Source organism: Callospermophilus lateralis, chromosome 3 (genome assembly GCF_048772815.1).
Source record: "Callospermophilus lateralis isolate mCalLat2 chromosome 3, mCalLat2.hap1, whole genome shotgun sequence".
Lineage (NCBI taxonomy): Eukaryota > Metazoa > Chordata > Mammalia > Rodentia > Sciuridae > Callospermophilus > Callospermophilus lateralis.
Window position 1 is genome coordinate 62,477,477 of NC_135307.1, and position 24,023 is coordinate 62,501,499.

At 38.8% G+C, this 24,023-nt stretch overlaps 1 protein-coding gene across 3 annotated transcripts in view; it reads left to right on the forward strand.

The window, feature by feature from the left end:
* Positions 1–218: 218 nt before the first annotated feature.
* Dcaf5 (DDB1 and CUL4 associated factor 5) overlaps positions 219–24,023 on the forward strand; it is a 103,618-nt gene continuing 79,813 nt past the window's right edge. Inside the window, exons 1-2 of one of the 3 annotated variants that reach the window (XM_076850322.2) lie at positions 274–291; positions 359–470. Coding sequence is in view for 1 of the 3 variants with exons in the window: in XM_076850320.2 (XP_076706435.1) it covers positions 257–470 (214 nt within the window). In the remaining 2 variants the exon portion in view is untranslated. Of the gene's footprint in view, positions 471–24,023 lie in introns of all 3 variants that reach the window. The other 2 variants (XM_076850321.2, XM_076850320.2) reach the window with 2 other exon arrangements.

The following is a 24,023-nucleotide window of genomic DNA, read 5'->3' on the forward strand; positions in this document are numbered from 1 at the left end:
GCGACCGCAGCTGAAGATCAGCTGCTGAGGGAGGCGGAGAAGCGGAGGGAGGAGCCTAGGAGGGAAGGGGAGGGAGGGGACCGTCAGGAAGCCGCGAACGCCACCGAGTGTCTGCACACCTCTCTCTGTCTGCTATGGCTGGTTAAAGAACCATCCGGATCGCAGCGCGGGGGGAGGGCCGGGTGGGGGGAGCGGCGGCCGCGCGTGAGGCCGAGGGAGGGGCGGCGGCGCGAGCGGCGGCGGCGGCGGTTCCAGCATGAAGAGGAGAGCTGGCCTGGGGGGCAGCATGAGGTCAGTGGTGGGCTTCTTGTCCCAGCGGGGCTTGCATGGGGACCCCCTGCTCACTCAGGACTTTCAGAGGAGACGCCTGCGGGGCTGCAGAAACCTCTACAAGAAGGACCTCCTCGGCCACTTCGGCTGTGTCAATGCCATTGAATTCTCCAACAATGGAGGCCAGTGGCTGGTCTCAGGTAAATCAACCCCCTTCCCCTCCCCGCGCCTCCCGGCCCCCTTCCAGCCTCCCCTTTCGCTCTCCCTTGCCACCCTCCTCCTGCCCTCCGTCCCCACCCCCTCCCCTCCAGCCCCTCTCCCGCGGTGGGAAGATTTGGTGTCAAATTAAAACCATTGCAGGGGGAGGGAGGGAGGGAGGGAGGGAGGAAAGGGAAGGAGAGGATGTCTTCTCTCTCCCTCTATATATAAAAGACCTAAAATGGTTGACAGGTCCTTAATTCGCTTTATCCCAAGTGCAAAGTGATTTCCCCTGACGACTGCCGCGGGAGTGTGGGTCGCGGAGGGGTGCGAGGTTACTGCTTGACAAAGTTTGATGGCAAACTCTTCCTCCGCGTACTTTAAATGGTGCGGGGGGCATTTTGGGGGATTTGGAGGGGGAGCAGGCCGAGGTGCGCCGGAGGCAAGGGGGTGTTCGAGCCCCCGTCGCTGGTGTCATGGAGAAGGGACCGAGGGCCAGGCGGTTACAGGGCCTTACGCCCAGGGTCCAGGGGCTTCGACCTGGGGCTTTGGTGGGGTCGGCCGAGGGGAGGTGACTGGCGGGTTCCTGTTAGCCGCCCCCCCCCCCCCGTGCTCTTAGGGCCCAGCTCCATCTCCTGTGGTGCCGTGGTTGCCTCTTCCGCGACTTGTTTTTATTATGGTTTCGAGAGTGACGAGGGCTCTGGAGGCTGAGGGACCCCAGCCTGAACTTGAATGCGCAACTCATTAGGCAGGGGGTCGCTGAGCGACCCCCGGGAGGCTAGTTGGCTGGAGCCAGACGCCCGCATCCCTTTTCCCCCGGGGTTGCCCTTGCAGGTGGTCTGTGCTTCTCCTCCCCCCCTGCCCAGCTGGGCCTGATTGCCCCCAAGTTCCCCCTCCGATGTGGGGAAAGTGGCGAAATCGAGACCGGGGCTCCGGCCGGACGGTGTAGGCCTCGCTCTCCCGGGGCTCCTAGCGACAGGCAACTGAATCGATAGCCTATTGCTCCCGGGGAGGCCCCGGCCGGGCTGGCGGCGGCGACCGCTGCCCCGGGCGAGGTGCGCCAGCCGCCGTTGGGGGCGCTCGCCGCCACCGCCCCTTCCTCCTGGGGGTCGTGGCCCGAGGCGAGGCGGGTGGGGATGAGCTTACGCAGGGGAGGGGGCGGCTCCCCGAAACCCGGCTGAGAGGAGGAGGGCGGCCGGGCGTTCCCGCTCGCCGCCTGTCCCCTTCCGTCCCTTTTCCTACATTGGGAAGGATGAAGGGGGAGCCCAACGCTGGACGTGGCGCTTAGCTGCACCCAGGTCGATCCTCGATGGCTTTCTAATTTGCGTCAGTAGGCAGCTCGCCAGAAACTTCTGGGATCATGGCTTAGCATCTGTCTTAGTAAGTTACAGTCGGAAGTGACTTGCGGGGTAGGGTCCAGTTTGGGGGTACAGAGATAAGACTTCTGTGATGTGATCATTGCCCGGTAAACCTGGAATTTCTCCAGAACTGACCTGACTTTTCCACCCCAGATAGTTTTCTCTTTGACTGTGTAGACTTTGGCCCTAGAACATCAGCGGAAGAAACCTGATATTATGCTTCAAACAGACCCCCCACCCCCGGACAAAAGCTTCCTTCCCCTACACTTCCCGTATAAATTTTTACCTAATTTCAAGACACAAACGGAGAGAAAATCTCTTTATTAAAAGAAAGAACGTCCAGTTTTCCCCCAGTTGCTTCTTCTGTATTCATAATACTCCTGTCTTCTCAGACCGATGTATTCCAACAGAGGTGTTCCCAGACACAAGTCAACTTTTCTGCTGACCTGAGGGGAATATCAGGGTACTCTTTCACAGTCAACTGAACTAATCATGTTAATTAAATCATAACTACTCACACATTGCCCGGTTTAACACATTTTAAAAAATACGTTTATTGAGAGATAATTTACATAACAGAATTTACCCATTTAAAATTGATACATTTTAAAGAGCACTGAAAAGTTCTCTCCAGTACTCGCGCACTGTGGCTGCCTGTAATCCCAGCGACACAGGAGGCTGAGGCAGGAGGATCACAAGTTCAAAGCCAGCCTTAGCAATTTACAAGACCCTATTTATTTATAAAAGAAGGGCTGGGGATGTGGTTCGGTGGTTAAGCGCCCTTGGATTCAATCCCCAGTCCCACCCCTCCCCAGAAAGAAGTTCTCCATATTCCACCAGTTATTACCTCCCATTCTCTCTGTGTGTGCAGGGGGGGCGGCGGCGAGGGAACGGGAGGGAGGAGAGGACTTTTGCTGGCCATCAAACCCTGAGAGAACCTGGCGCATGCACGCTATATCTGTAGCCTCACTCCTCCTATCCTTATGCAGGATCGTTTTCTGTCTTATGTGAACCCCATTTTTTTTCTAGTCTTGGCTAGTTAACTTCCTTTAGCTTAGTTTTAGCCTGTAGAAGAGAGGGTCCTTTGCACAGGGCAGGCTCTTGTTCTAGGAATTCATTTCCTTACTTTTTTTTTGGTCTGAACTACCGGTTTTCATCAGTGCTTCCTGGGTTCCAGACTCCTTTGCCCATTGCTCCTCCCTCCCCCACTCTCCTCTCAGTTCTTCCTGTTTCCTTTTTATCTACTTCTGCCCTACTTGTTAGTCCTTCCAGCAGGTTTTTCCACTGACCCCTCAAGTTTGGCTCCAAAGAACATAGTTTTGTTTAAAGCCTTTTAAGCCATTTGCCTTCCATTATGAGTACAGCTTGTTAGAAAGTTCCTCCTATTTGCTTCAGATAAGGAATCCCCCTTTGGGAGTTGTAGTACACCTTAACTTGGTTAAAGCCAATTAATTTTTTTTTTCCTGGAAAATCCTTCAATAATCTTCCCAAGTTTAAAACTATTTCACCAGCCATGTTTATGTATTTTTTTCTTATCTATCATTGTCACTTATTAATTCACAGTAGATTGGTGGGATACCAGATTCTGGGAGGTTTTAAGATTTCTTTTGTGCATTTTGTTGTTCTGTGTCTTGCCTGGATTAGTTAAAGCCCATTGAGGGAGGCAATTAAAATGATCGATTGTTCATAATTTGTTCAGTGTTTTCATTTACTAATTGGGTAGCTCACATTTTTTTCTTTTTTCTTTTTGTAACTGACACATAGTATTTGATAGAATTAACTTAGACTCAGGGCAAAAATCATATTTGTATGATTCTTGTGACCATATAAAATGCTATTAATTAAGGGTTTTATCAGGCCTGCAGTGTTTAAGAGTAAATCAGAGAAAATCAGGACCCAGAAAAGTGCTTTATTAGGAAATAAGATTATGGCAGTGACAAGTAGGAGAATGGTTATTTGACACTTGAAAACATTAAAATATTTCAATATAAAGAGTGTTTTTCTTTGTTGTTGGGCAGAAAAGGGTGTCACTGTGATACCATGTTAAGGCAGTGTAATATAGTGGACATGTCATTAAAATCATTGTTGTCATTTAAAATGTGATTTTTTTAGTTGTTACTAAGCCTCTCTGAGCCCATTTCCTGAGGTATACAATGGGAATACCAAGGCCTTCCTGAAGGGCTGCTGTTAGAGCTATGTTAGGCAGAGTATGGGTTGGGTTCAGCACAAAGTGCCAGGCCTTTCAGAGCAAAAGCTGAGATTTTCTTTCCCTTTTGTGCTTATAACATATGGTGTCATTCATAGTTGGTACTTGTTCTTAGAGGATTGGTAATAGACCTGTTCAAACTGGGTAACTAGGATATTTTTGTGACTTTTAGATGAGAAATAAAGAGGTACAATGTGGTGTGGAAAGCACCTGGGATTTGATGTTATTTTATTTGAGTTGGAGGCTCTTCTAGTCACAGATTGTATGAATTTAGGCAAACCACTTCATTTCTCATCCATAAAATGGTTGTAACAGATTCCCCTAACTACCTGACAGGATGGTAGTAAATGGTCAATGAATGTTATATGTGAAAGTGTTTAATAAGCTACTTGTAATAAATGAATGTTACTTTTTATAAGTCCAGCTTATGCTTGATGATTATTGCCTTTTCTTAGAATATATGAGTATTAGTCCTTTAAAGGATGAGAGAACAACATTGTTTGTTGAAGTGCTTCTTACAAGAGATCTTAACAATATTAAGGAGGTTGGGATACTTTACATATTTTGGGGATAACTTGTTTTACCTTTTAGGTCTTTGGTTGCATTTAGAATGTACTTTAATTATTATTGTCCTGGAGATTGAACTCAGGGCCTTGAGCATGCTAAGCACATGCTCTATCATGGAACTACATCCTTAGCTCCTAGTATATACTTTAAATTGCCTTCGCTGCCTCCTCTTATGCTTTTCCTTTTCCCTATAATGGGGTCCTTTATATATTTTCCTTTTTTTGCAGTACTGAGAATTGAATCCAGGGGTGCACTACCACTGAGTTACATCCTCAGCTCCCTTTTTATTTTTTATTTTGAGACAGGATCTTGCTAAATTGCCAGGGCTGGCCTTGAACATTAGATCTTTCTGCCTCTGCCTCAGCCTTCTGAGAAGCTGGGATGCATCACTGCACCCAGCTTATGTTTGCTATTTTCTTTGAGGAGAAGACATGAACATTTTTGGGGGGATTTGATTGGAAGGCCAGTCAGAAAGCAGCTCTGTGTGTATATGATTTGGAATATAAATTGCCTTCCTACATTTTGTAAAGGGTTTGTGCAAACATACATCTTAGAAGCAAACAAAAATAAAGATTCTGGTCTTTGGTGATGAGAGTTGTTATAATAATATTTCCCCTTTATTGAAGCTTAAGGCATTGGAACCTGTAGAGCTAGGAAATTAATAGCCCATAAGTATGAAGTTTTGAATTACAGTGAGAGATTATGATCTCTTTTTGTGCCTATGACTAAATGTAGGAAAAGTATCTTCAGAAGCTTTTCAATAGCAACTGTGCTGTTTCAGCAATTATGCTGTTTCAGAGTGTTATTAAGTAGGAATTATGAATGGGGAGAGACATTTAGTTGCTTGGTCATAATGTTTATAATGGAGATAACTATTAAGCCTCTATCTGTCTCACATGGGCCTCTGACTCTATTGATCATAATAGGTATTTATAATTATGTAGAGATTAAAAGTATAAGCCTTGGAGTCAGACTGCAGGGATGAATACCAGCTCAACTACTTGCTTGGTAACTGGGTTACCTTTGACAAGTCTCTTATCTTCTTTGTATCCATGAATAAGGACAATTCCTCACAGTGTTGTAGTGAGTAGATAATGAAATAACCCAAGGACCTAGCCAGTGCTATTGCTCTGGGTGCTACTGCATCTGTTATTGTTGTTTCAGTGGAACCTCACAAAAAGTTGTTAGGAAATTGATGTCGGTATCTAAAATTTATTGCACATGGCACATAGTACAATGTGACAAATTGAGATCTCCATGAGGAGAACTGTTGTATATATATTTCACCATAAAGTCATCAAAGAGTATTTTGAAGGATCAAGTAATAGCAATGATTATAATTATATGCTTAATTTGTTCTATTAATTAATAGTCATTTCCTGTTACCCAGTCACTAGTTACATCATATTTTATGGAATCTGTTTATTTTATTTTGGGAGGGTGGGTAGATGAATTAGTTTATTTATTTCTTATTTTTATTTTTGGTACTGGGGATTTAACCTAGAGGTGCTTTAGCACTGAGCCACATCCCTAGCCCTTTTTGTGTTTTATTTTGAGATAATCTCACTAGTTGCTTAGGACCTCACTAAATTGGCCCTAATATGGATGCAGCTCAGTGGTTAAGTGCCCCTTGTTTCAATCCCAATATCAGAAAGAAAAAAAAAAAGAAGCACATTGTCTACAAGTAAAATGTTTGGGTTTAATCAAATAAAGTCTAACTATCAAAACTGTTTCATATGTTTAATTAAAATGAATTATTTGGTCCAGAGTTATCAGGAAAAATATGGCCAATGATGTGGCAGATTTCTGCTTTTGAAAATCTGTCATAGCATACACATTTTGACAAAGTGACTGGGCAATTGATTCATTTTTTTGTTTGTTTGTTTTAAAGATTTTTAGTTATAGATGGACGCAATATCTTTATTTTGTTTATTTAGTTTTATGTGGTCCTGGAGATTGAACCCAGGGCCTCACACATGCTAGGCAAGCGCTCTACCACTGAGCTATAACCCCAGCCCCAAGGCAATTGATTCTTGAGTTTTCTTCTGGACTTTTCTATTTACTGATAACACCCTTCTGTGAAGGTGTTACATTTTATTCTTTGATCTCTTAGTTCAGCAAATAACTTGAGTTTGTGAGATTGGAGCTTTGGAAAGAATGAAGATGATGAATCAGATTAAATTATGCTCTCAAACCAGACATGATTACACATACCTGTAATCCCAGCAATTTTGGAGGCTGAGGCAGGAGGACTGCAAATTTGAGGCCAGCTTCCACAACTTAGCAAGACTCTGTTTCAATAATAAAGAATAAAAGAAGAGAAAGTATGGGTATGTAGTTCAATGGTAGAGCACCCCTGGGTTTAATACTTAATACTAAAGAACAACAACAGTAATAGAAATTTTGTTTTCATTATTTTCTTTTAGGAGTGTTTAGTTCTCATTGTAATAATGCTTGACTCTTTTTAATTTTTTTTTCATGGTACTTTAATTGGTATTTGATTTCTCTGGTTTGCAGTACTTAATAAAGGAAAAATAATCTTTTTTATGGAATTTGGTGGGAAAGAAAGAGGGCCCAAAGAGATGGCCTTGGGGTTCTTTGCTATAATGAGTCAAAGGAATCATGTTGTAAGGGTAAAGTAATATGAATAATCATGGATATACATTATTTGTTCCACTTGTTCTTCACAAAGATTACTAAATTCAGAATTATATCAGGGTCTGTCACTTCTATTTTAAAATAACTTAGTAAGATGACCATCAGTCTTGTTAGACATTATTCCTTTTTTTAAAGTATTTTTATTGTATATGGACACAATACTTTTATTTTCTTATTTTTATGTGGTGCTGAGGATCAAACCCAGTGCCTCACACGTGCTAGGTATACACTCTATAACTGAGCTACAGCTCCAGCCCTAGACATTATTCTTAACATCAAAAAGTTGACTTTGTGTTCAGTATTGTTCAAAGGATTGTTATGCATTTGGTTTTCACTAGTGTATTTTTGATTGCTAAGAGTTCCTAAGGAGAGCAGTTGCCCTCAGTAATATATCCTGAATATTACATTGAATGGAGGTGTCAGCCCAGGTACTCATGTGTGCTCATTCACTGATGGTGATGATGATGATGGTTAATATTATATTTTTGGTGCTGGGGATTGAACCCAGGGCCTCTCCTATGTTAAGTATCTGCTCTGTCACTGATCTATACCCCCTGCCTCATTCACTGATTATTGATAGATTTGGTTGTAAATACAGATGGAATCATTTAGATAAGGGAAACTTTATTGACCAGTAAAACTTGATGCACATATGGATACTGCTTTCTGAATTCCAAATTAAGAAGTGAGTATATTTATTTTCTCACGCATTGAGTAAGACAAAGAGCTTGCATGCTTGGTATATTAATAATTTTGGTACTGGGAGTTGAACCCACGGGCACTTTACCACTGGGCTACATCCCCAACCCTTTTTATATTTTATTTTGAGGTAGAGTCTCACTAAGTTGCTGAGAGTCTTGCTAAATTGCTGAGCCTGCTCTGCCTTAGCCTCATTTCTGGGATTACAGGTGTATGCCACAGAACCCCGCTAAGAGCATCTTTATAAGAGCACTTCCATTGCTGGTGCACATGTCAATTTTTCTTTTTTCCCTTTGGTACTGAGAATGGAACCCAAGGTTCCAGGCACTGTAGGTAAGTACTTTATCACTGAGCTATATATATTCCCAGCTTAAAAAAATTTTTTTTTAAACTGGAGATTGAACCAATATGCTCTACTTCTGAGCTATATCCCCTGCTTTATTTTATTTTGAGACAGGGTCTTGCTATATTGCCCAGGCTTGAAATTTTGATCCTTCTCTTTCAACCTCCTGGTTACTGGGATTATAGGCTTGCACTACCATGCTATGACCTAGCTTTTTAAAAAGTTTTATTTTGAGACAGATTCTCACTAAGTTGCCCAGACTGGCCTTGAACTTGGGATATTCCTGTCTCAGCCTCGAAAATCACAATAATTGGAGATTGACATCTGCAGAAAGTATGTGATTGAGTACATTTGGCTGAATTTTAGCCAACAGTCTTTTTTAATATGATTATATGGATAAGAAGAAGCTAGCTTGTGCCAAGGGCTTAGATGAATTATGTGCTTCAGAATAAAATGCCTTTTTTTTTTTTTATTACATCTTCAGCTCTTATTTATTTATTTTTTGTGTGGTGCTGGGGATTGAACCCAGGGCCTTGTGCATGCAGGCAAGCTCTCTACCAATGGAGCTATATCCCTAGCCCAGAATAAAATGCCTTTTAAAAAAAGGTATAAATGTGTAACGTGGGCTTATTTGCTTAGAGAGTAATGATAAGTCATTTGGAAGTACTTTTTCACAGGTAAAGCATCATAAAGGGTGTTACTCCTAAACCAAATGATAAGCCTGTTTAATCCTTAATGAACTTGAAGCATAGTGTTCTTGCAGTGAAATTTACTTCTGTCAAGAGCAACTGTTCTATTTCTGTGAAAAAGCATTTCATTTATAGGGTCATTCACTGATTAGGTGGGTAAGAAACATTGCTCTGTATGTTCTGGTGTTGGACTCACTCTGGTCTTCACATCAATTTTCTTATACAGGGATTTAGGGAATGACTTGAGAATAGTTGTTTTTTACTTGTGAATCCCCACCTTTCCTTCTGCTTCTGCTTGGGCTCCTGCCCAATGATAAGGTGAGGTAAGATTACCTTATAAAGGTGATTACCTTGTGCTGGGGTCCTTTATAATTAAGTTTACCATATATCCTGATTACTTGGGATTGTCCTAAGTTCTCCATTGCCCTGGTATAATTGTTAACTCTCCCTTCATTATTCTTCTTATTTTTTAAGGAGGAGATTTCTCTCTTTTCATTTTTAAAAAGTTTGGGTGACAAATTATATGGCCACGTACTTATTAATTATCTGAGTTGTCTGGTATTCAAGTAAAACCAAAGCCCTAGTCTTTTTATCTCTGTGCATTCACCACTGAATGCTTCTGGTGGATAATCCTCCAAGCCGTTCTCCACACTGCAGGTCTTTCAGTTGCCACTTTTAAGGTACCACACAGAGCTTGACAGGCAGAGTCATTGCTTAACTATTTGTCCTCTCTTTACCTTATTATTACTAGGTTCAGAGGGTATTAAGTTTCCTGTTCCTTTCTATATACATCCTCTTATATTTCTTGTTCTACTGTTCACTTGTGATACTTTTCCTTCTCTCTCTCGCTTTTCAATATTCCTGTGAGTTGCTGCTCTTACCTGTGTTGATTTTGAGGAATGACTCCACTGAATTGTTTTTTTTCCCCCTGAGGAGTTTTTAATCAAAAGTAGATATTAAAATCGTACTACACTCTTAATTTTATGGAGTATCTGTCCAACATTAGGGACCATTTGGAATAAAAGTCCTCAAACAAATAGATTATCCCTGAAAAGGGTTTTCAGGAATTGTACTTTTCAGGTATACGGCCAGTTGATAATAGACTGTTTTTCATGTTGTGAAATGTGTTGATTAAATATATTTAAAGAGATATGGTTAGAGTTCTGATTTTACCATTCTCACCTGTGAACTTATGCTTCTGACATTCTATCTCTGTAGAATCACAGAATTTCATTGCTGGAAAGGATGAATGATCAGGTAACTGAAGTCCGTACTTTTGCATACAAATTAAGTATCCCTAAACCAAAAACCTTAAGTCTGAAATGCTCCAAAATCCAAAACTTTTTGAGAGCAAACTTCAGGTAGGAAATTAGACACGTGACTTAATATGACAAGTCACAGTCAAAATGCAGATGCATGCTAGATGTGGTGGTGAACTCTTGTAATCCTAGCAACTCAGAAGGCTGATGCAGTTTGAGGCCAATCTTGATAATTTAGTGAGACCCTATCTCAAAATAAAAAAGTATGAAGGACTAGGGGTGTAGCTAAGTGGTAGAGTACTCCTAGGTTCAAGCCCGCAGTACCAGAAAAAAAAAAAAAATGCAGGTATCCTACTGGGGATGTATCTCAATGGAAAAGTACCCTAGATTGAATCCCCAGTTCAGGGAGGAGGAAAAAAAGATTGTAGGTATAATAAAAATATTGTCTTCTATTACCTTAGGCTACATATCTTAGATGTATATGAAACATAAATGATTTGTTTAGACTTGGATTTCATCCCTAAGATATCTCAATGTATGCAAATATTCCAGAATCCAGGAAAAAAAAATCTAAAATCCAGAGCACTTCTGGTCCCAAGCATTTTGTGTAAGGATTTTTTAACTTGTATAAGAAAACAAAGGCACAGAGAAATAAAATGATTTGCCCAATAATTTATAACTAATATGTAGTACAATCAGGATTAAAATTGAGATCTTTTGACTTCCCTAGATAGAAAAAGTCATGACGTTCTGGGCATTTATTTATTTATTTATTCCTTTATTTATTTATTTATTTATTTATTTATTTATATTTTTATTTTTGGCAGTGCTGGGAATTGAACTCAGGGGCACTTTACCATTGAGCCACATAGCCGCCCCCCCCCCCCCCTTTTAAAATTTTTTATTTTGAGACAGGGCCTTGCTAAGTTGCTGAGGCAGTCCTGGAACTTGTGATCCTCCTGCCTCAGCCTCCAGAGCTGCTGGGATTATAGTCTGGCTTGAGATTCTGCATTTATAAAGAATTTGCTCAAGTTAAGTATTAAACTCCTTAGGTGGTTTACTTTGCTTATACATTCTACTGTCAGTTTGTTGTCCCTAAACATAGTTGTTTTGATTAAATTTGTGGTGTCCCATTATTTTACAGATGAATAAATATTTTCTAGGGTGGAGGCAGATTGTCACTCTGGCCAAGCCTCCAGTTTTCATTCTTAGCCTGCTTAGCTCTCTTTCTTACTTTGCAAAATCTTTGTTTCCTTCCAAGAAAGTTACTTAAAAGGAGGGATTCTTTACAAATCCAAATGCTTGTCAAAATCTTGTTACACAACTTCTCTCATTCTGAATTCCCATTCAAGTCTTGTATCTACATTCCAATCATATCACTTGGCTTTACTACTTAAGCATTTAGTGCTTGCTACTAATTAGAACCTCTGAAGTTTTTTTTTTTTTTTAATAGATGACTAAATTTTTTGGCTTAACGCATATATTTATTACTTGCTGCCATAGATGGCTGAAGCATGTGCTTTGCTTTAGACATACTGGCAAGAAACAAATGAAATTTTGGTGTTTGGCAGGTACCTTCAAGCAACCTTGACTGAGTCTTAGTGACATCTCTGTTTATACCTGCTGGTGGGTGTGTTGGTGTAGTGTGTTTTCCTAGGGGGACTGTGAAAACATTAGGGCCTGTATTGATTCAATCTTTTTATAATTGCCCAAGAAGAGGGAAAAAAACCTTTTTATTATTATGTTAATAATATAATAATAATTATTGTTAACTTAATAATAATAATTGTTAATTTTGTTTATAAAATGAATTTTGCAAAAGTCTAGGCAGGCAGTTACTGAGGATTGAACCTTTGAGGGCACTCTACCACTGAGCTACATCTCCATTCCTTTTTTTTTTTTTTTTAATGTTTTAAAACTTGTTTAAAGACCTTTATTTATTTATTTATATGTGGTGCTGAGAATCGAACCCAGTGCCTCACACATGCCAGGCAAGTGCGCTACCACTGAGCCCCAGCCCCAGCCCTCCATTCCATTTTTATTTTTTTTTCAAATATTTTTATTTTTTTATTTTTTTTTTAGTTATCGGCGTACACAACATCTTTGTTTGTATGTGGTGCTGAGGATCGAACTCGGGCCGCACGCATGCCAGGGGAGCGCGCTACCGCTTGAGCCACATCCCCAGCCCCCCATTTTTTAATTTTTAAATATTTTAGTCGTAGTTGGACACAACTTTATTTTATTTATTTATTATTAGATGGTGCTGAGGATCGAACCCAGCGCCTTGCACGTGCTAGGCGAGTGCTCTACTACTGAGCCACAACCCCAGCACCCATTTCCATTTCATTTTTATTTTGAGACAGGGTCTTGCTTAAGATGCCTAGGCTGGCCACAAACTTGTGATCCTCCTGCCTCAGCCTCCCAAGTTGCTGGGATTATAGGTGTGCAGTACCACATCCAGCACAGGCAATGTTCTTATATATAAAAACAAAAAATTCAGAAACTTCACAGAATGAATGATGAATATCTGTAATATAATTAGTAAAGCAGATTGTCTAGGTTAGTTTCCTGTATCAGAAAAAGTAAGACTAGAGATGAAGAAAACCTGTGATCCAAGAATACTTTACAATGAACTTACTGGGGTTTTTTTTTTTTTTTTTTTGTGTGTGTGTGTATGTGTGTGTACGGTGTTGAAGATTTAAACCTGGCGGCCTTGCACATGCCAGGCAAGTGTTGTATCACTGAGCTACACCCTCAGCCCCATCCCTATTTTTTTAAATTCTTTTTTAACACACACACACACACACACACACACACATATACACATATGTATATCTATATATACACTAATTTTTTTAGTTGTTGATGGACCTTTATTTTATTTATTTATACGTGGTGCTGAGAATTGAACCCAGTGCCTCACACATGTTGGGCAAGCTCTCTGCCACTGAGCCACAATCCCAGCCCCCCATCCCTATCTTAATAATTTTCCTGTGTGCCCTTACTGTTGTTGAGGCCTTAAGAACCTGTTTTTAGTGTCCTCAGAGTTCTATTGGAGGAGATTTTGTTCTTTGACATGTTACTAATTCTTTACTTTTGTAAATGTACTGTTGAATCATACAAATCATCAGAATATGACACTTAGAAGACAGGCTCTTCTATCCATTCATAATTTTTTAAAATGTGATAATAACAGGAAATTTGATTTAAAGAAAAAAAAGAAGTAATTCTGCCTACTTGGGATGACCATTGTTAACATTTGGGACATATTTTAGCCTTTTTTAATATGTATATATACATATTTTAAAAATGAAATTGGAATTAGGCATCTTGACTTTCACAACTTGTTAAATTTATTATTTCTTTCATGTCATAAATATTCTTCTAAAACAGGGTTTTTCAACTTCTACAGTATTGATATTTGGGGCTGGATAGATCTTTGTTCAAGTAGGCTGTCTAGTGCATTATAGGATGTTTAGCAGCATCACAGGTTTTTACTCAGTTCACCAGTAGTATCTCCCCAGTTGTGACAGCCACAAATGTCTCTAGGTATGTCAGACACTCCCTGGGCAGTAAAATCATCTTGATTGAAAATCACTATTTTAAAGCAACAGTATCCAAACTGAAGTCAGAAGTTGGACATCTTCATACTCTTAAAAATCATTGAAGACCCAAAAGAACTTCAGTTTATGGGAATTGTATCTATGGTTTTTATTGTATTAGAATTTAAAACTAAGATTGGGCTGGGGCTAATTTAGCTCAGTGGCAGAGTGCTTGCCTAGCATGTGTGAGGCACTGGGTTCTATCCTTAGCACCACATAAAAATAAACAAAATAAAAAGGCATTCTGTCCATCTACAACTACAAATTTTTTTTCTAAAAAACTGAGAAAGCTTAAAAATTTACTTATTTAATGCTAATAATAATGAACTTTAAGATAATATTTTAATGGAAAAATATTTTTTCCAAAATAAAATAAGTGATAAGAATGCCATTGTTAAATTTCCCAAATCTTTATTATGTCTGTCTAATAGATAACATTCATATATTAATTTGTTATGACATAGAGACTTAGTCAGAATATATGAAGAAAATTTAGCCTTAAACAGATATGTAGTTAGAAAAGGAAAGAGTATTTTAGATAAATTTCCCTTATCAAAAACAAACAAATAAACATCCTAAAATTCATTTGGAAGCATACAAGACCCAGAATAGCCAAAGTAATTTTTTTTCTTTTTGGTACTGGGAATTGAACTCAGGGATGCATAACTACTGAGCCACATCCGCAGTCCTTTTTATTTCGAGATAAGCTCTCTCTAAGTTGCTTAAGTCCTTGCCAAGTTGCTGAAACTGGCTTTGAATTTGCAATCCTCCTGCCTCGGTCACCTGAGCTGCTGGGACTACAGAAAAAAAAAAAGCCATGGGCTTCAAATTGTACTACAGAGTTGTAGTAACAAAAACTGCATGGAACCATCATAAAAATAGACATGTAGGCCAGTGGAACAGAATAGAAGATACAGAGACAAACACAGATAGATAGAATCATCTGACTCTTGACAAAGGTGCCAAAAATATGTGTTGGAGAAAAGAGAGCTTTTTTTTTTTTTTTTTTTTTTTTTTTTAAGTTGTAGTTGGACACAATAACTTTTATTTTATTTATTCATTTTTTAATGTGGTGCTGAGGATTGAACTCAGTGCCTTACACATGCTAGGTGAGCGCTTTACTGCTGAGCTACAACCGCAGCTCAAAGAGGGCCTTTTAAACATATGGTACAGTGAAAACTGGATATCCATAGGTAGAAAAATAAATCTAGATCCCTGTCTCTCACTCTGAAAAAAGTAAACTTAAAATGTATCAAGGACCTAGGAATTAGACCAGAAACTTTGCAAATGCTAGAAGAAAATATAGGGTCAACATACAAATTCTAGCAATGATTTCTTCAGTAGGACTCTTAAAGCTCAGAAAATAACATTAAGAATAATGGGCTGGGGTTGTAGCTCAGTAATAGCTGAGGGTAGGGTTTGATCCTCAGCACCACATAATAAGTAAATAAAATAAGGTTATTGTGTCCATCTACAACTAAAAACATTAAAAGAGAAAAAAGAATAAGTGGAATGGCATCAAATTAAAAGGCTTCTGCACAACAAAGGAAATAATCATGAAAAGAGAACCTACAGAATAAGAGAAAATTTTTATCAGCTACTCGTCCAACAGAAGATTGATATACAGTATATATAAAGAATTTAATAAACTTACTACCAAATCAGGTGCAGTGGCATACACCTATAATCCTAGTGACTTTTTGGGAAGCTGAGACAGGAGGATGGAAAGTTTGAGGCCAGCTTCAACAACTAAGAATCTGTCTCAAAGTAAAAAGGACTGGGGATATAACTCAGTGGTAAAGGGCCCCTGGGTTCAATCTCTGGTACCAAGACAAAAACAAAGAACAAGAACTAAAAACAACAAACTTACCACTGAAAAGCCAAATAGCCCAATCAGTAAATGGGCAAATGAACTAAACAGGACATTTCTTGAAGAAATCTAAACAGCCAACAAATATATGAAAAAAAAATGTTCAATATCCTTAGCAATCAAGGAAATGCAAATCAAAACCACACTGACTTTTCATTTCACCTTGGTTAAAATGGCAAGTATAAAAAATATAAATAATAAATTCTAGAGAGAAAATGGGGAGAAAAGAACACACATTAGTATATTAGTATTATATTAATACTATTAATATATTAGTATATTAGAAAAGGACTGCACATTAGTATAAACCATTTTGAAAAGCAGTATGAAGGTTCTTCAAAGACTAGGAATGACCCAGCTATTCCACTCCTTTGTGTTTATCCAAAAGAGCTGAACTCAACATACTATAGTGATACCTGCATTCCAATATTTTTAACAGTGCAGTTCATAATTATCAAGTTATGAAACCAGCTTAGGTTTCTGTCAATGAATGAATGGATAAAGAAAATGTGATATATATCTACAATGGAGTTCTACTCAGCTATAAAGAAGTATGAAATTTTGTCATTTGCCAGCTGGAGAATATCATGCTAAGTAAAATAGACAGACTCAGAAATTCAAGGGTCAAATGTTTTGTGTGGAAGCTAGAGAGGAATAAGGAATTGAAAAAGATGGGAATGATCATGAAAATAGGAGAACAACAAAGGAGAAGAACGGGATAGAGGGAAGGAGGGGGTGGGAGAGGTGGAACTGCAGAAGGAAATTGACCAAATTATGCTATCTATGTGCATGCTTGAATGTCAAAATGAATTTCACTTTTATGTATAATGCACCAACTAAAAAATACAGTAAGTAAATAGAAGACCAGTAGAGCAGAGGAAGGAGATCAGGGGAAGAGAGAAAGGGAAAGTACTAGTGATTGAAAATGGAGCAAATTATGTTTATGCTTTTATAAATATGTCAAAATGAACCCCACTATTTTGTATAACTATGATGCACTAATAAAAACATAAAAATATATTTGATATATATTACCAAATGGCCCTCCAAGCTTGTTGAACTAATTTATTTACACTTGTACCAGTTTATTATCTCCACATCATCTATTGCTAGATATTATTTCATATTTGCCAAATCAGCCAGTATATGAAAAATAGTGTCACTTAATAAATTTATTATTACGTAAATTCTTATATAACTGGCCTTGATAACCAATGAAGCTGAATATTTTTGTCTTAGGTTGTGATCATTTACAGTCTTCCTTTAGGCAGATTATAGCAAAATTTAGTAGTTTGTAGCTTTCTTTGTTAAAATAATCACATTCTCCTAATGCCTTCTGAGATTATTTCTTAGTTACCTTATTTGCATTTGGGTACATATCTTAGCCTTAGATTAGAGGCCCTCTCTTAAGGAGGTAATAAAGGTATCTGATAATCTAGTCTCCAAATTTCAGAAGTTTGAGCCCTACTTTTTTTTTTCTCCTTGTACTGGGAATTGAACCCAGGTTTGCTCTACCATTGAGCTACATCCTCAACCCTTTTATTTTTTGAGACAGGGTCTTGCTAAGTTGCCAGAGCTGGCCTCAAACTTTTGATCCTCCTTCCTTAGCCTCCCGTGTTGCTGGGATTACAGGCATGTGCCATAGTGCCTGGTTTATCCTTACTCTTAATATTGTCAGGCTCCAGCCAAGTTTTTACACAGATCTATTTCACTAATCCTAACAATAATACCATGAAATAGGTAGTTTTATCTATTTTACAAGTGGGAAGACTGCAGTTTAGAGAGGTTAAGTACTCTCGCCTAAAGGTACACAGCTAGTAAATGGTAGCAATATTGGAGAAGTCAATCTGTATACTTCTAAGCCTGTGGTTTTGAATGTTGTGCTGCCTTGTTATACTTATCTATAAAACAGGTTGAATTATAGAAGTGTCAGGCTTGGGTAAATAGAGATTAGTGCTCTTGTTGTTTTTGTAATTGATTTGAGGACAGAATATATATAAAATTTCGTAAATTTACATATGAAGTTAGTTTCTTTAGGTAGCGAATGCTTCCAGTATGGATAAACTGTAGGTAACTTTTTGTTTGCAGGGGAGTGAGCATAAAAATAGTAACTGAATTTCTGGTAGATAAATGTAGAGTAATAAAGAATAATAACTCAAAGTCCTTGTAGAATGAGGTACTCCAAGATCTCAATAAGGACTTAATGGGCTGGGGATGTGGCTCAAGCGGTAACGTGCTCGCCTGGCATGCACGGGGTGCTGGGTTCGATCCTCAACACCACATAAAAATAAAATATGATGTTGTGGCCACCGAAAACTAAAAAATAAATATTAAAAAAATTCTCTCTCTGTCTCTCTCTCTCTCTCTCAAAAAAAATAAGGACTTAATAGTTACTTAGGTTATTTATGTATTTATTTTTGCAGTGTTGGGGATTGAACCCAGGGCCACTTTACCACTGAAATTACATCGCTAGCCCTTTTTATTTTTATTTTGAGACAGGGTCTAGCTAAGTTGCCAAGGCTGACTTTGAATGAATCCTTTTGCCTCAGCCTCGCAAGTAGCTGGTATTATAGTTGGGCAGCATTACTCCTTGCTAGGCTATTTACTTGAAGGTCAAAAAGGCCAGTAAACATTTTATACCTATTAGGATGACAGAAAAGAACCAAGTGTTGCTGAGGATGTGGAGAAATTTGAATCATTGTGCATTGCTAGTGGGAATATAAAATGATGCAGTCACTGTAGAAAACCCTATGGCAGTTTCTTAAAAACATAAACACAGCCAGACATGGTGGCACACATTTGTAATCCCAGGAACTAGGGAAGGAGGAGAATCACAAGTTCAAGCCAGCCTCATCAATTTAGCGGGATTGTCTCAAAAATTTTAAAAAGATTGAGACTGTAGCTCAGCGGTAGAGTGTTTGATTCCTTTTTACTGCAACAAAACAAACCCCATCACAGAATTATTACTGTATGATCCAATAATTTCACATCTGGATATAAGCCCAAAGGAATGGAAATCAGGGACTTAAAACAGGTATTTGTTTTGGTTTTGGTTTTTGGTACCAGGGATTGAACTCAAGGTACTCTACCACTGAGCCACATACCAAGCTTTATTTTACAGGTGTGCGCCATTGTGCCTGGCTCAAGTTATTTGCAGATCTATATTCATAGCAGCACTATTCACAGTAGCCCAAAAGTAAAAGCAACTCAAGTGTCCATCAATGAATGAATGAGTAAACAAAATATAGACTATACATACAATGGAATGTTATTCAGCCCTTAAAAGGAACAAAACTCTGACAAATGCTACAACATGAGTGAATTCTGAAGACATTGTGCTAAGCTAAATAAACCAGTCACAAAAGGACATGTATTTATATGATGTACTGAGAGTAAGTAAAGTAAGGAGACAGAAATGGTATTTATAGAGGAACAATGGTGATTGTCAAGGGCATGGGGAGTGATTATTTAGTGTTTACAGAATTTCAGTTTGGGAAGATGAAAAAGTTCTGGAGACAAGTAATTGTGATGGTTAGGTAATAATGTGCTAATGTGAATATAGTTCATGCCACCAAACTCTACACTTAAAAGTCATCAAAATTGAAAAAAAGCCAGTGAAGTGCGAGGCATTTCTAGAAAAAAAATTGTATACAAAACGGAAAATACTTTTCTTTTTTTGTATAAAGCTGCAGAACATCCTCATTTGGATTCTAGGTGGTATTCTGATCTCAGCATGATACAATGAATGGATATAACCTGGTTTTAGGCTCCAGGTCCAGCTACTTGGACTATTAGCAAGTCATTTTGCTTCTCTGGTCCTTATCTATAAAAAGGACCTATATAATCCTTACTCCAGAAGCTAGGTTTCAATGACATGTGTTAGAACCCTGGATCTAATCCCATGGTGCCATTCATTTGCTAAAAGAAAATAATGTTTCGAATAGTTAATACAGTCACTAACACTTTAAATCATAGAGATCATTCCATGTCAGAATCAGGTGAGTGAACTTCTATGTAAATGTCTGTTTTCAGCTTTAGAAAAATAACAAAAGAGACGTATTTCCTATTCACTCCTGTAGCTGGCTGTGTGGCACACAGACTCTGCCTCTCTGTCACACTGCTGCTTCTGGAACTCAGGAGAGGTGTGGATGACACAAGGGGGCTTGGCTTCAGGAGTGTACTCATTGAAAAGAAGGAACACATAGGCGGAGCAGAAAGACAGACTGACTTTCCTTAAATTTGTGCAGGTTAGAAAAAATAATCTTTAACAACATAAAAGGATATTAAGTAAAGTTTGCTATTCCTGGGAGCTCTGTTAACTATATCGAATCTGTCCTACCATGCATAAATTTGTTTATATTTTTATTAAAATATAGCATGCTGTTCATACTCTTATGTGATATAAAACAAGAGTTTGAAAGATTGAGATAAATTCATAGATGATGCTTCAGAGAAAGTAGGATGTTTTGAGGGGTGTGTATAGCTAATATGGGTCATACTGAGTTAAGTGCTTTTATATATTATCTCACTTAATATAACAACCCTGGTTGTTGGCATTTTCTTTATCTTATCTGACAGAGGCTTAAATAAGTGGGATAACTTACTCAAGGACACATATAGATGGTGAAATCAGGATTCGAATCTAGGCATTTTTATTTCTGTAAACTTCTATAGCATTACTTTTGTCCTATCTTGAACCCTGGATCTAATCCCATGGTGCCATTTGCTAAAAGAAAATAATGTTTCAAATAGTTAATACAGTCACTAACACATGTCAGAATCAGGCTTTATTTATTTTTGGCTACATAGTACAGGCATGAAATTGTGGCAAAAAAAACTGGGGGCAAGCTAGGTGCAGTGGTTCATGACTGTAATCCCAGCAGTTTGGGAGGCCGAGGCAAGAGGATTATGAGTTCAAAGCTAGCCTCAGCAGTTTAGCAAGGTCCTAAGCAACTAAGAGAGACCCTCTTTCAAAATAAAACTTAAAAAGGGTTAGGGATGTGCCTCAGTGGTTAAGCACCCCTGGATTCAATCCCTAGTTCCAAGAAGGAAAAAAAAAAAAAAACTGGGTTCAGTGGTACATGCCTGTAATCCCAAAAGCTAAGGCAGGAGGACTGCAAGTTCAAGGCCAGTCTCAGCAACTTGCTGAGACTCACAGCAACTTAGTGAGACCCTGTCTCAAAATAAAAAAATAAAAAGTACTAGGGATGTAGCTCAGTGAGAAGGGACCTCTGGCTGGGTTCAATCCCTAGAAACAAAAACCAAAAAATTGTGTTTAAAAATAATGTATGTATATAATACAAAATTTACCCTTTTAACAATTTTTAAGTTTACTTATTATTCAGTGGCATGTAATACATTATTTTGTAACCATCATCATCTTCAGAACTTTTTCATCTTGAAGAACTGAAACTCTCCTCATTAAACAATCCCTCAAAGGCTTGGCTGCCTTTTTTATGTGTGGTACTGGGGATTGAATTTAAGGGTACTCTACTACTGAGCTACATCCCCAGTCCTTTTTATTTTATTTTGAGCTGGTCTTGATAAATTGCCCACAATGGCCTCAAACTTGTAATCCTTCTGCCTCAGTTTTCCAAATAGCTAGGATATTTGGAAATAGTGTGCGCCATTGTACCCAGCTTGACTGACTGACTGAGGAAACTCAAATTCTTCTATGTCTCAGCTTTTCCAGCTATAAAATAAGAATACTTTTGTTACAGTATGGTATAAGGACTTTCATAGTTTCTGCTTTGAGCTCAGGACCTTTGGGGAAAGGGCATGTTTTAATTTTTTGGGTGCTGTGGATTGAACCCAGGGCCTTGTGCATGTGAGGCAAGCACTCTACCAACTGAGCTATACCCCTAACCCAGAAAGGGCACATTTAAAATATGTATTTTGTTAGTTTTTTTTTTTTTTTTCTGGTATTGGCAATTGAACCCAGGGCTGCTTTATCACTGAATTATGCCTCGATTTATGTTTTTATTTTGGTACAGGGTCTTACTAATTTCCTGAGTTCAGTCTTGAACTGGGGATTCTCCTGCCTTAGCCTCCCAAATAGCTGGGATTACAGGTGTGTACCACCATACCTGGCTATATAAAGGTTTTTTTAACTGCAAAACTGCTTCCACATGTGATTATAGTACTGTTTTTTGATGAATTAGTGATTTTAGTGCAAAATGAAATTAATCAGAATCAGAGTAGCTACATTCTCTTGGCCTACCCAGATAAATTGAAGCTAAACAATCGTGAGAAAATAAGTTCTGAAAGACAAGCCTTTGCTTGTCCTTTGCCTAGCACTGGCCCCAGTCCCAGCACTAGCACCAGCACGGAGTTGAAAGGCCTGGCCTTCCTGATAGGTCTCCGACATGCTCTGTCTCAGAGACCCTGGAGAGTCTGGGACTGGGCTGTCTTTACGGAGGATGGCCCCATAAGCACCCAACTGCCCTACTCAACAGCTGCCTTAATTTTGTCGTATTCTTCATTTGTACTATTTGCAGGTGAGTCTCTCTTTGTGGACCTTTATAATAATTTTCCCACTTTCTAATTGACTAGTGATTCAGAGGGGCAGAAATATAGAACTTCTTTTGCATCCTGTAATGGCTTATCTTTGCTTCAACAGCCCTCCTGTGCTTTGTGGGGTTAGAGGTTTGGACACAGCTGTCCTGCTCCCTCTGCTGCTTAAAAGCAGCCCAGTAGTTTCAGTCTAGGTCTTACTTTGCACCCAGAGTTTTATTGCTAACAAATGGTTAAAAATGATTGTCTTTGCACAGGGCTCTTAATATCTTGCCTAAGGAAATGCAGGAAGGGTATGGGGAGATGTATTTTGTCTTCTTATACTTTGGAGGACAAAGTGAAGAGGTGGTTGCTGCCACAGTGATAATTTTTGCCTCATTGGTTCTAATCTCCCATTGACTTGGGCTGTCATCATCATGTTAAGTATTAAGACCATGTCATTGTAAGTGATCCAGGGCATTCAACAAATAGCCATACATTTTGAATTACTAAGTACTTGGTAAAAGTAAATCATCCTATAAATGCCTGGAGTGAACATTAAAGATAGTGCTGTTTGGGTGATGGAGGAAGATCTTAAACAACAACTTTTTAGTGCAAATAAATATATGCTGTTTTCCATCCCCCCACCCCCTCATGGTACTGAGGATTGAATCCAGGGTCTTGCACATGCTAGGCAAGCACTGTACCACTGAGCCACATCCCCAGCCCTTTTAAAATTTTTTTTTATTTTGAGGTAGGGTTTCACTAAATTACCCAGGCTTGCCTCAAATTTACAGTCCCTTTCCCCCTAAGCCTCCCAAGTAGCTGGAATTATAGGTATGTACCTCTGTGCCTAGTCTCCGTTTTTAATTGAACTTTTTTTTTTGTACTAGGCATTGAACCCAAGACACTTAACCACTAAACCATATCCACAGCCCTTTTTAGTTTATTTTTTTAATATTTATTTTTTAGTTGTAGTGGACACAATACCTTTATTTTATTTTATTTATTTATTTTTATGTGGTGCTAAGGATCAAACCCAGGGCTTCACATGTGCTAGGTGAGTGCTCTATAACTGAGCCACAACCCCAGCCCCAATACCTTTATTTTATTTTATTTTTTTATGTGGTGCTGAGGATTGAAACCAGGGTCTCACATGTGCTAGGTAAGCACTCTACCACTGAGCCACAATCCCAGCCCTTTATTTTTGATTATGAGACAGGGTCTTGCTAAGTTTCTGAGGCTGCCTTTGAACTTGTGATCTTCCTGCCTCCCTGGCTGCTGGGATTATGGGCATGTGCCACTGTGCCCTGCTGAACATTTTTTCTTCAGCTCCTCCAATTCAAGAATTGTGCTGTTAAAAGTTTTACTGAATATGGGGCTGAGGTTGTGGCTCAGCGGTAGAGCACTTGCCTAGCATGTGTGAGACACTACGTTCGATTCTTAGCACCACATATAAATAAATACAGTAAAGGTTCATCAACAACTAAAAAATATTTTTAAAAAAGTTTTACTGAATAAATATAGAGGTTTCCTTGGTTACTTTTTTCCATGGGTATCCAAAGCCTATTTTGCCAAGTCTTGTTTTATTTTTCTCTTATGAACATTAAAAAATCCAAAATATTTTATTATTGAAATCCTTAAGCATACATTTGTGTTAATCACCTTTTCCTCTTTACTTTCTTTTTGGCACCTTTTAAAAGAAATTCTAAGTATATACAATATCACCCATCTCTATATGCATCACTAACTGATAACTTTTTTTTCTTTCTTAACCATAATGCCATTATTATAACTTATAAATATAGTGAT